This window comes from Abrus precatorius, unplaced genomic scaffold (assembly GCF_003935025.1).
Source record: "Abrus precatorius isolate BTA unplaced genomic scaffold, Abrus_2018 Scaffold8, whole genome shotgun sequence".
NCBI classification, from domain to species: domain Eukaryota; kingdom Viridiplantae; phylum Streptophyta; class Magnoliopsida; order Fabales; family Fabaceae; genus Abrus; species Abrus precatorius.
Genome location: NW_020874428.1, coordinates 17,088,472 through 17,101,653, shown reverse-complemented (window position 1 = coordinate 17,101,653; position 13,182 = coordinate 17,088,472). Strand labels below are relative to the sequence as shown.

The 13,182-nt window shown below is 29.6% G+C and overlaps 1 protein-coding gene across 2 annotated transcripts; it reads right to left on the bottom strand.

Annotated features, from left to right (window-relative positions):
* Positions 1-503: 503 nt before the first annotated feature.
* LOC113847639 (auxin response factor 17-like) lies at positions 504-5,144 on the bottom strand. Of its 2 annotated transcripts, XM_027476866.1 has the most exons (4): positions 3,951-5,047; positions 2,020-2,545; positions 1,799-1,880; positions 549-658 (listed from the first exon to the last, which is right to left on the bottom strand). In XM_027476866.1, exons 1-4 carry the CDS (start codon positions 4,962-4,964, stop codon positions 556-558), a joined length of 1,725 nt encoding a protein of 574 aa, XP_027332667.1. In that variant the 5' UTR covers positions 4,965-5,047; the 3' UTR covers positions 549-555. The 2 variants fall into 2 exon arrangements, with proteins under 2 accessions (XP_027332666.1, XP_027332667.1); XM_027476865.1 differs by having other exon boundaries at positions 504-658; positions 1,799-2,545; positions 3,951-5,144.
* Between the last annotated feature and the right edge of the window lie 8,038 nt (positions 5,145-13,182).

Here is a 13,182-nt window from a genome sequence, read left to right as displayed (position 1 = left end):
CCTAAATATTTATTACCGAAAAAACTTGATTACACAACTGCTGTTACAATATGAGTGAGTTTACCCTTTATATTTATTAAGTTAATCGGTTAGGCAAACGATAACATACAAAATTCATGACTGCAAAGTTTGATTTCAACCTTCACGGGTCAAGACTTGATTAATTAGCCTTGATTTGCAATATCCAGACGCGAAAGAATGGGAAGGGGAATTATAAACAGCCACCCGCAAGTTACCCACAGTGAGTCATGACAAAATAATCACTACGTGCCGTTAAAGGGTTTTTTTTTTTGGTAGAAGTAAAATTTAAATATATATTCATCTAAAAATATAATTATTTCATTCCTTATAATTTATTTATTTATTTTTAGTCCTTCAAAATTACAAAAATTATAAACTTTAATCCTTGGAGAAGGACAAATTTCATATTTTGAAGGACTAAGATATATTTAAATTTGGGGGTTGGAGGGTGGTGGATGCATTTCAAAATATACACAATCTGTCGAATATTGATATCATACAATTGATCGAATATCACAAAGTTAATTTCACCGTTCAAGTTGCAGTCAGACCAACAAAAAAAGATAACCGGAATATACTTTTACCACTACAAGGACAAGAGTTGACAGTTTCGTGTTTACCTACCAGCCTTGAGTGCCTGCAAGAAAGGCAATCACAGTCAGCAAAATATAATTGATCCATGAATTTTAGTTGCCTAGCCATCATGATTTTAGTTCCAAAACAATTCATGATTTTGCCATTTAGTCTCTCTTAACTTTTTTTTTTTTCAAATTAATCTCATTAAAAAAATTTTACCAAATATTTCCTTCCGTTTAACTTTTCATTTCTTTTCCCATTTGTTATATATCTAAACATCATGAGTTTTTCATTTGGTCCCTGTAAATTGGGAGACCAAATGTTAAATTAGTAATATTTAGAGGGGAAAAGAAGAATAACTCATGATACATAGAGGAACCAAATTCTGTGGAAGAACTGGCAGGTAAAGAAAAATGTCTATGAAAGACTCCTTCGAAAACAATAATAAAACTACAGAATTAAAGAACCAAAGGAAAACTTATGAATCTTTTAGAGATAAAAAACTTAATTTAACCATATAAGGAACAAAGTCACTGACTTTGGTGACAACCAAATTCTCATTTTTGCCATTGAATTTCATGCAATGAAAAGCTGCACGTTATTTACAAGTTTTGGCTACAAGATGCATTACTCTGAAAAATGAATTAGAAAGGGTAATAAACGGATTAAAAACCTCTTTTCAACTCAGACAATCAGAAACAATGAACCAATTCATAATACTCAGGAGTTTGGATTATATATAATGAAGCAACAACAATCGTGATCTAAAAAATTTGCATCATGCTTTCCACCTTACAATGTTGCAAGTAAAGGATGAATTATGACTTGTTTCTGACTCATTTGATCACATCGCAATTTTAAGATCCCATGTTCAAATCAAGAAATTGTAAAAGATAATCCAGTTAAAGCAACAAAAGATTAATAATTATACTCAATAAAAATTGTAACTATAGTGAAAAAATTAGATTAAAATTTTGAAACCAAACTGCCTCTAAGTGATTATTTCTCCAAATTTGTGTTTCCTAATATGCACCTAGTCAGAACAGCACCTCCATCTGACAAAGGTGTATGTTCAACTAGATTTGAGACAGTTCAATAAAAGCCAGAGATAATTTCTTGAACACAGAATTTATCAACAAAGCATCAATAGCTGATTCTATCCTTGGATTAGAGACAACTTCATTCAGATATATGAGCATACCTGTACAACTTCTTATCTGCATAACTAGTTTCACAAATAACATGCCTCGACTGGGGAGGGTCGTTGACATTGGACATCAAGCCTGTTGAGCAATTTTGAGTAAGTCAAAGAATGATCTGGTGGGTTGTTAATGCCTTCAGTTTCTTTGCAGCCCCTACTGACATCACCTCCCATGCAATCAGCATCATGCAAATCACTTTTAGCAGGCCGGATGATCTTACCAAATAGCTGAATTGAACCAGAACCAACTTTGGAGTTGCCGTTGTGTGTCCCAGCAACCTGTGTGTCAATGGAATGAAAACTACTCTGACTATGTGGAGACAAGTCATCAGATTGAGGACTGCCAATGTTCAGCTCTGTTGACACAGTTCCCGCCCTTGGCAGTTTATTGTTCCCAGAGGAAAAATTATCCATATGTGGATAAGAGTTATCATTTAAAAAGTTGGAAAAACTTGAAGCAGAAAATAGATCATGCCTGGCTCCCTGCATGCCAGCAGGAGAAGTATCATAACTCAACAATTCTTTATTCAAGTGTCCAATTGTTAAGTTAGGAGACCCTGTCATAGGAAAGAAGGGATCTCCCTCTCTATCCTCTCTACCACTCAACAGCCCAGAACCCTGGTCAGCTCTAAACCTTTTTGCGGGGGGATATGCTGTATGAAGTGTAGGTACCGGGGAAACGAGTTCAACCTGCCAAGGACTGACCTGCTTTGCATTCTGCAAAACCTCAGGTTCATCCCAGTTAACCTACGATATTGAGATCAGCAGAAATGGTAAGAAGCCAATATCAGTCATTTGAGATAGATGATCAATTATAAAACCAAATTTTCTGGGACAAAGGTCTCTAATCAATTAAAAGAAAATGTCATCACAAATAACATAATTCTAGGAATCATTGGCACAAAATTACAGGAAAATTTAAATCATAGAAGGATAGGGAAAGAATTATAATAATAAAAAGAGATAACTGTCATCTGTATTAAAAGAAACTACCAAGGAAACAATAAAATCATCTCAGAGGCAGAGCATAATTACAGTGATTTTGTATGCCCCAAATTGATTCAAATGTGAAAATGTTATATATTACCCTTAACCAAAGTAAAGCAAAGATATAATTTAAATGCAGAAAATCTACCATTTTCTCAGTTCAATCTTCGATGTTTTAAAGTTCAAGAATGCATGCCAATCTTCCATTCTAGCATTTCACTTGTCACCAAAGGGCATGTTCTTTCTGTATTTCCCATATACTAAGACTATCCTCTTGGAAGCAATATTAAACCCAGAGCCATTAGCCACAGTGTACTGTTAGTCAGAATCCCTTATAGGAAAACGTGTAATTCCCTAACCCTCTCCAATCATCCTCACATGCTTTGGTCACGAGACCAATCCCATTGCGCACAAAGCAACACAGTCAACGCCTCTCCAATTCTATAAAAAGAGATCCATCCCAAACAATAAGTTATGGAGACTTAAGAATATCACTTTTTTGCTTCATAACCATATGAACTCCCACCGCACTAACAAAAACTTCGGAGCTAACAAGTTCCTAAGAAACATCCAATATACCTTATTAAATGGTTTAAATTAATTATAAAGCAATTATTAAATATTTTTTATATTTTCAATATAATGCATACTTGTTCTTCTAATAAAAACTTTCTAGTTTTGTTTTCCAGATAAGTTATAAGTGTTAGTTAGCATTTAGGAAAACTTAAAGAGCACCACTCATCCTCCTAATATCGTATCTTTTCTATCTGCATAAGAAATGACCAAATCAGATTAGCTTCTTACATCTATAAGCATTAATTGCTAAATTACAAAATTGCCCTTCCAAGTTTCTAGATATTTACAAAAAAATAGCTAGTTTTCTAAATCGGGCACGCAATAAGATCCTATATATGGTATGCTTTCTTTTATTGAAAATAACAAAATATCCCTGAATTCAAAACATTGAATTCTATAACTTTTAATAAAAAATTACTATTTCTCAACATGAGCCCTTGGCAAATTAGAAAAACTGTCCTAAAAAACTTGATACATTAGATGATTTTAATAATGCAACAAGTTTGATTTATGTTATTTCCTTGACTAACTCCTATAAGTAACTATTGAAAAATCTAATTCAAAGACTCGTTGCTCATACAAAATATACCTGAAGCATGCGCCAAGGTCCATTTTCAGAAGCAGAGGCAGAAGATACAGTCCCCTGAAACCACGTCATTCTAGAAGAATCCTCAGTCTCCATACCCATCTTCACTCTCATTCCACCAACCCACATGATCTTCATTGCTTCCTCCACAATCTCTGCCTTCACCACAAAATCCGCCAAACCAGTTCTCGGATAATACACAACCTCAAACGGCACCTTCCTCCCCGCCGCTTCCACCACCGCCGCAACTGCCCTTGCAGAAACCCTCCCCCTCGCACTCCGCGAAAATCCCTCATTCGCAGGCATCTCCTCCTCGGCGACCTCGCCCTTTGCGAACCGCAGGGCGCGGCGAATCCCGACAAAGACCTTCCCGTCAGAGTCCTTCACGAAGACGACGGAATCACCAGCGACGAGCTTCTTGTGGTTGACGAACTTGCTCCAGCCGGTGGTGAGAAGGTGCCGGCGCGGCGTTCCACGGTAAATGTGGCGAAACTGCCACGTGACGCCGTGGACGTCGGTGACGGAGAGAACCTGAACGGGAGGATCATCGTCGAAGTTGAGCGGAGGGAAGATAGAATCGGCGCAGAAACGCGGAACGGAGAAACCGCCACCGTTGTTGGCGTCGGAGGGAGTGAGAATTTTGGAAAACGAAACGACTGCGTTGCGGTTGTCGTCGTCATTGGGCGAATGGAGGTGGGAGAGGGGAGTGAGGAATCGGGGGGACACAACGACGTCGTTTTGGTTGTGGGTGTGGGTGAGGGGAGTGAGAAGGAGCTTGGCGAAGACCTCGTCGGAGAGGGGATCGGCGAGGTAATCGAGAGCGGACACGTAGCAGGGAACAAAGGGGAGTGAACGGATGAGAGGGGGGAGAGAGAGGTTACGTGAGGGAGAGGCGTGTTCCATTTGACCCCTGGGGAAGTAGTAAACCCTAGAATGCAGCGCTGGGATTTTCACGGTGGCGCCGGCGCATGCCTGCCACAGTTTTTGGTCGACGCGGCGGGGGTGCGGCGGAGGCATTCTCAGATACTCAAGAATGGATTCGAAGTTGGGAGAATGAATGAGGGGTTTGATTGTTATTTGTTAGGGTTTAAACATAAGAATAGAAATGTGAGTGTGTCAATGCCAGAGAGTGTTTATTCTGTTGGTGTCGCTGTGTGCGCTTCTTTCTCTCTCCCAGCAGTTGTGTCCGATCGATTTTGTGCAGTCAGTATCCGCCCTTTCCGCAACATGTTCGTTTTGTTTTTTTCTAAATAATTTTAGTTTTTCTGTTATTATCATGTATTGCGAGATTCTCGTTTAAACTTTTTAACGAACTCTTCTTAATATATTCTGTTAAAATTTATAAAATTTAAACATAATAAGAAAATATCTTTAAAAATATCTTTTTTCTTTAAAAAGAATTGAAATATGTCCTAATTAAACATAATATAAAATTATATTAAAATAAAATGAATTATAATTTATACATAAGTTACATAAAATTTTAACGACTTATAATAAAGTATATCTCGTTTTAGAAGTAAGTCCGGTTATACTTAAACTTAAGATGAATAAGTGAGATGACTATTATACTAACATGGCTATGTTAGTAACAAGTACAATCACGTTAAAAATTATGTTCTTAACATTTTTTAACTAAATATATATCAAAATTTGTGTATAAAATTTTTTAAAATATTATTTTTATTTTAATATTTTTTTAAAAAAATATATTAATAAATAATAGTAGTATTTTATACAAAAATTAAAATAAAATGTGTGTATAAGGTTTTTAAAAATATTTATTCATATTTTTATTTAAATAAATTTTATTTAGAATCAACTATATTAATAAATAATAAGAGTATTTATATAAAAAATAGTATTTATTTAAATAATTTTTTTAAAATGTGTGTATAAAAATTTGTTTTAAGATTAGTTATATTTTATTTAAGAAAATAATTTATATTTTTTAGGACACAAAATAGTATAACTAAACATGTTATTTTACAATAAATAATATACAAAGGTGAAAGCAAATCATACATTTATGTTGCAAGTTGTTATAAAAGAGTGTAGTAATTAAGACAAAATATTTTAATTTTTATAAAAAAAACAGTATTTTTAGTATATATTTTAATTTTAAAAAAATTTAAAACAGTGTAAAGTATATATAAATCTCTTATTACTTATTCGTTAATTAAAGACAATATAAATTATATATTGATATCGTGAAATATTATATGATAAGATAGAAAAATAAATTTAATTTATTAAAGTTAGAAACATAATTTATTATTATTATTATAAACATAAAATTAATTTTATTTAATAAGAGAAGAAATATTTAGAGAAAAGAATATATTTATATACTTAGTAAAGATAATTATTTAATAAAATGAGTGACAATTATAACTTAACTTTAAAAGTTACTTTTATTGTATGAGACTTAAGATAATATTAGTATATCAAAATTTTTACGATTTATAATATATAATAATAAAAATGCTACATGTTAACGTTACAAATTACTACTCTTAGCTTAGTTAATAAATTAATTGTTTAATTATTTAAAAGTTTAAAAACATTTATATCAATCAACAAAATAGTTATCTAATTAATTTAAGATAAATTATAAACTATTGTATCAATAAAAAAATAATTTATTTTTTATTTTTAACTTAATTGATAAAATATTTAAAAGAGTATATTTTAAAGGTGAAATATTTAATTGATTTTAAAATAAGATATTTTTAACTTGAAAGATTTATATGGCATAAAATCAATAACAACATATGTACATGTTAGCTTTGATGATTAATAATATATAAAGATAGAGATGGCTATATAGTTATTAACTATTGCATTAAAAATAAAATTTTGATTTAATTAATTAATAATTAATATTTAAATAAAGAAATATTTAAGAATAATCTAATAATTATTTAATTAATTAAAATTAAAATATAATAAATTTATATCACATAAAACCTAAAGTAATATAAATAAACATATATTTTATCAATTTATATTATATGATGATGTAGAAAATTTATATATTAATATTATAAATCGTTTAAAGTATTATTTATTTGCAAAATGTATAGAAGAAGATATAATCTCAGCAATATAAAATTTAAGAAACAACATAAAATTTTATAACAAATGATGTCAAGATAATATCAACAAATAAAATAAATAAATAACTAATGACTATTATAATGAAGTAAAATAAATGTTAGAATATAAATGATAATTTTTAAATTTTATTATCTATCATTTATTTATTTATTTTTATTTTTATATATTTTTTAATGATGTTATTACAATTTACAAGAGACAAGATGAAAAATAATTTGCATCCTTAAAAATAAACAAAATACTAAGATTAACGATGATGAAATCTTCATGCTAAAAAATAATGGTGATATCACTAATTATAATAATATTAAAATAAAATTAACAAAATAATAGATATATTATAATAATTAATTATTTTTTAATCAACAATTTTTCATATGTTTTACTATTATTTTTATTTTATTTATTTTAAAATTAAATTTTTTATGTAAATTGAAAGTAATAATATTAGTAACAACAATAACAGTAATACTATTATAAACTAAAGGTGAAATTTTAATACAAATTTAATTTAAAAAGTCTATTTACCATATTTTATTATTATTATTGTTATTTAAAAATTCATAAGTAAAAATTAAAATAGGTAAACTTAGAGAATAAAATAAAAATTTAAGCCAACAAAATAAATAAATAACATAATTTTTTTAATTTTTTTTCTTTATTAAATATTTTTCTCTTTCTCTTTGTTTTATTATTGGGGTACAAGAAGATCAGTCTAGATTTTTTAAGCTCTCTTTTTTTTTTAGGTTGGGCTCCTTGAACCTATGCTTGCCAAATTTTATTATTATGAAATTCACTATATATAGCCCAATTAGGTATTATAAAAAAAATCGATCCTAACTTTATCAATCAGATCCAACTCGCCTTCTAATTCATGACTTAATTTTTATTTTTTTAAAAATGTATTTATAAAATAAAAGTAAAAGGAAATTAATGATACAAAACATTAATTTATTCTTTAAAAGTGGACTTTGGGAAATTAGGACTAACAAGAAAGTTTTGGAAGAAGAGGGTGACTACGTTGACAAAGACTAATGAATTCAACACTGAAGGAGAATAAGCTATGGTAGTCCATGTTTTACACTCCTTCTTCCTTTCTTAATTTTGTCTCTTTTCTTTAATTTCTTTCTTTTTTTCTTATTTTTTTTCTGTGTTTCTAATTCTCTGTGTTTCTTTAATCATGGCTCCTTTTGTACGAGTATTATATTTGGTTAATGAGGAGAGAAGATCAACCATGTGGTATATTTATGAAGTAACAGAGAAAGGTAAATAAGCTATTATAAAGTTATTCGAAAATAATAAAAGCAAATACAAAAATATGTTTACAATCATTAATAATAGATTAACTTGTCAGCTTCATCGTCAATTGCATGCAGTTGATCACATTTTAAACTCAGTGTTCTATTATGACAACCTTCAAATAGAATTTGATTTGGAGGTTATAAATGGGTTGTATAATTGTATCAAGATATTGGTGCCAAGTCAGGATGTGCAACAAAGCATATTATTTGAATTACCAATTTATAAGAGTGGTGGTGGTCTCTTTGGGTTCGACTTTACAAAAATACAAAGAAAAAACATTGCTCCTAGTAATTCATCAAAAACTTCAACATTTTAAGTTAATTTATAGTTAAGACCTTACCTTTAGAGTTATAATTCATCTTTGATTTTATAGCTCAATGGTGGAGAATGTATGGATATTCACCTCCATATTTGCAGCAACTAGCTATAAAAAATTTGAGCTTAACATGTAGTGCATCCTGATGTGAATGCAACTGGAGTATTTTTGAGTAAGTAATTTTTCATCTCTCAAGCCTACTACTTTATTCTAGAACTTAGAAAGAAACTAATTAATACTTTTTTAATTACACTTATGTTACAAATTCATTTAAAGAAGAAGAATAGACTTGATCATAAAAAATTACATGACTTGGTTGACGTGAAATATAATCAACAACTCAAAGAATATTACAATCTTAAAGATGTAATTGATCCAATTATACTCAATCACATTGATAATTGTAATGAGTGGTCGGTTGGAGAGATGGATGATGATACACATGATGACTATGAGGATGCCAAAAATGACTTAGTTTTTTTTTTATGGAGATAACACTTTAAATTGGACAACTGTTTATGAAGCTTCTAGAATTGGAGAGTCAAGAACATATATTAGGCATCATTCTAAGAAAAGAAAGAGTTTATCAAGTGGTATTACTATCAAAGCTGCAAATTTTTTCAAGATTAAGTCATGTTCAATAGTAAAAGAGAAAGAGAAAATGATAATTCAAGATGATGTTGGTGATGATGAAGAATTAGAAGGTGAATAGATGTCAGAAGAAATAGAAGATGAATTAGAAATTAATCTTAATTCAAGATGATGTTGAAGAATTAGAAGATGAAGAGATGTCAGAAGAAATAGAAGATGAATTAGAATTAATCTTTCACAATCTACGAAAGAAGAAGAGAGGTGATATGCCTTGGTGGATGAGAAAGAAATCAATTACAATGGAGTTGAAGAAGAGGACTAAATTAATATCTTTGTTTTTATTGTTAACTTGATATTTGATAACTGCTTATTTTATATTGAATTATGCTTTGAATTGTGAATTATACTATTTATATTTTGAGTTAATTATTTTCTATCATTTTCTGTGACTTATAATATTTTTTATATATTTTATTATATTCACCATAACTCGCCATGGCGGCTGCCATAACTTTATGGCAGTTTTTTTAGTTTTCACCATGATTTGCCATTCGTTATTGATAACGTTGCTACATAATGTAAAACACTAATTGTTTTCAGAAAATAGTATTGCTTAGACTTAAAATATATACTATAGTCATTGTATGGTAGAATATGGATCTAAGTGGCATGTTTAACTAGTCATCTAACAATTCTAAATCACTAGATTTTTGGACTTTAAAAGGGCACCACACTTTATGTTCAAGTATGATGTTTTTATCAATAAGGAATAAAGATTGGTTGTCTCTTGTGCAGTCAAAACAAGTTAAAATATTCTAGCCTAAACATAAGAAATAACGTGTAGAGATTTGAAAATAGAAATAATGTGCGATATCTCTATTTCTTCATGCTAGCACTGCATTCCTTTCCAATCTATTTACGTGTGTGCATGTGATTTTTTTTCCCTTCTTTGTTTCTTATTTTTAAGGGGTTAAAAGCTAAAATGACCTATCATTTATCACTTTAGTTATGCTCACGTTAACATATGTGATTTTTACTAGGACACACACAAAATTAATGAATTGTATGAATAAAATATTGCTAGACTTCATGAACGAGTGATTGTTGGTTTAAAATTTCTGCTTGTCATTCTAACTTGTGTCCATTTTATACTATGTATGGAATATATGCAATTTTAATCCTACTTTAATCAACTTTGTTTAATAGCACATATGTTCACTATATGAAAATATATCATATATTAAACCACTATATAGGCAATAATCACTAATTAAATTAAATTATCCAAATCATCAAGCAAGTGCAAAATTCCTATGTAATACAGGTCATAGTAATATTCCTTAATCTTAGTGGTAAAATTGATTTCGATGCATTATTAATGCAGCTCCTTCCAGATTTAGTCATCTAAGGTAATTCTAACCTCAACAAATTTATATATTTAAAGCATTATTTTATTAAATAGTTTGATAAACATAGTTTTTTCTTTACAATATCCATGTTTTAAATTGATGATTATTGTATGCATAATGTTTTGATTCAAGAAAAGTAATAGTAAAAAGAGATGTTTATAACTTTCAAGTTGAGATATTAGAACTTTTAACAAGAGAAAAAACCTAATGATGAAGCATTTATGGAAGAGGGAACCAACTTTGTCACATGGGTAAGACATAATTCTTGCAATTGGATGAGTATAACTGTTTGAAGGAGTAGAAGGTGTTGTTAGATCAAAAAGAGTCATAAAGATAAAGAAGGAAGGAGAAGGAAGAAGAAGGAAGAAGAAGAAAAGAGATAAAAAAATGAAGATGAATGGAAGGAAAAGGAAAGGGTGGAGGCGACATAGTACAAAATTTGAAGAAAATGATAAACAATATCTACACAATACATGTGACAAAAAATGACAAAAATTTTAATGCGGTTAGCATTTTTAATGAAAGTGGACCTATTTGAAATATTTTTACAAGTTAAAGGACTAAAATTGACAAAAAAAAAAGTTGGAGAATAAAATCGAAACTTTCCTTAAGTTAAATGATGAAAATACTAATTTTGCCTAAAATTTAAATGCAAAAATTCTTGTAATGAATTTAAATGTGAGAAAATGAGTTAATTTTTTCAAATTTAGTATACAATGTTGTGATCTTGGTCTCAATTTCCTTTTCTAGTTATTTCCCTTCTACTTTGATACTTTCTAATTTTTTGTTCTTTTTATGTTCTCCTTCCATCTCTTTGTATGTGTGTCCTTTTTTAAATGCACTTATATTTATACTTCTTGTCATGTTAGCATTTTATAATTATAATTTTCTAGCTTCTCTTAATTCTATAATTTCAACTTACAAAGATATGAAACTAGTTAGCTAGCTTTAAAAAAAAAAAAAAAGGCAATGGTTGAAAGACCTTCACAAGAACTAACTCACCAACTTTTAAGGAGGTGAGTTTCAAGTCAATGTGCATAGGCCTCTTTTTTTTTTTTTGGTGGGGGGGCTTAATTTTTTCTCAAAAGTTTAGTTTTTATGATTTTGTAATGAGTTACAAATTAAAATAAATAAAATGGATAAATAAGAAATTAAAAGGAGACAAAATGAGAGATGAATAAAATAAAATAAGTGAGAATCCATTTGCAATTCAAACTATTGGATTTATAGTTTCACTTGCTGCTTCAATACTCGTCTGTGCATCACATCTTTTTGGTTTTGTACAGCAAATCATTGTTGCTCCACCACAACTTTTTGCAAGCACTAGTTCTACACCTCAACCTACCAACTCTAAGATAAACTCCCTATACAAAAAGCATTATTCAAATGAAGAGAAAAGTTATGTGTAACTCATAGCCAACTTCAAGGTATTGTCAAGTAAGGAATGCAACAAAGTATTTCAAGCCAAGAGTTTTAATTTGAAAAGACAATATTAGCATTAGAATTAGTGGATGCAATACTTTTTTTCTTTCTTTTTGGTCCTTTGTACGTGTAGGAGGGAATTTTTGTCCTTTGAGTATTATTGTACATCTTATTTATCCCATCTTCGTATTATAAGTGAAACACTTTGTCATTTTGATATAATTAAGACTTATTTAGCTGTAATCATCATTATGTAGAAATACTTGATTTATTTAATTGTAGTTATCTTTGCTCACAATTTATTCAATTTGGTACTCAAGTCAAAAGTTCTAATTTTAGAACAAAAATTTCATTCACATGGTAACATACATTGTACACATGAAAAGACAACTATTACATGACTATATTATCGTACAATTACACATTTAATTTCTGCTCACATACATGCATTCGTTGTCTAAACGTATTATACCCACCATTATATTGACTTCACATCAATTACATGTTTCAAACTCTAAAAATTTTGTAGAAGCAAAATCCTATCACCAACGTTGCTGTCATGTATCATGATAATATTATTATTATCTCGTACTTATGTACTAATTTTCTTATTTCTTTGATGCTATTTTGCTACATGTTAATTGTCTCCACTGAATGATAAAAAATTGGTTCATCCATCCATTAAAATTTTTTGAACCTTTAGTCCCCTTCGAGACAAAACAAATGAAGAATAGAAGCTAATATAAATAAAATTAGAACAAGAAACTAATTTTTTTTATTATTACAACTTATTTTAAAATTTGAATGCTAGTAAAACCTTTTACTTGAGTTTTGAGGAGTACAAAATATATAAATCTTCATCCAACCCATGCAATCATAAAATAATGTTCATTTTTCCTCTTAAAGATAGAAATGCTTGCATTTGACTCTATTTCTTACTCTGCAATTATTTTCTTGTTACAAACCAAAATAAAGTGATGGAGGCAAAAGAAAAATGTATTCTAAGGTCCCTTTGCAATCACTTTCAAGTTGCACTAGCAATTGAGTTGCATTTCAATCTAATAATAACTAGGTC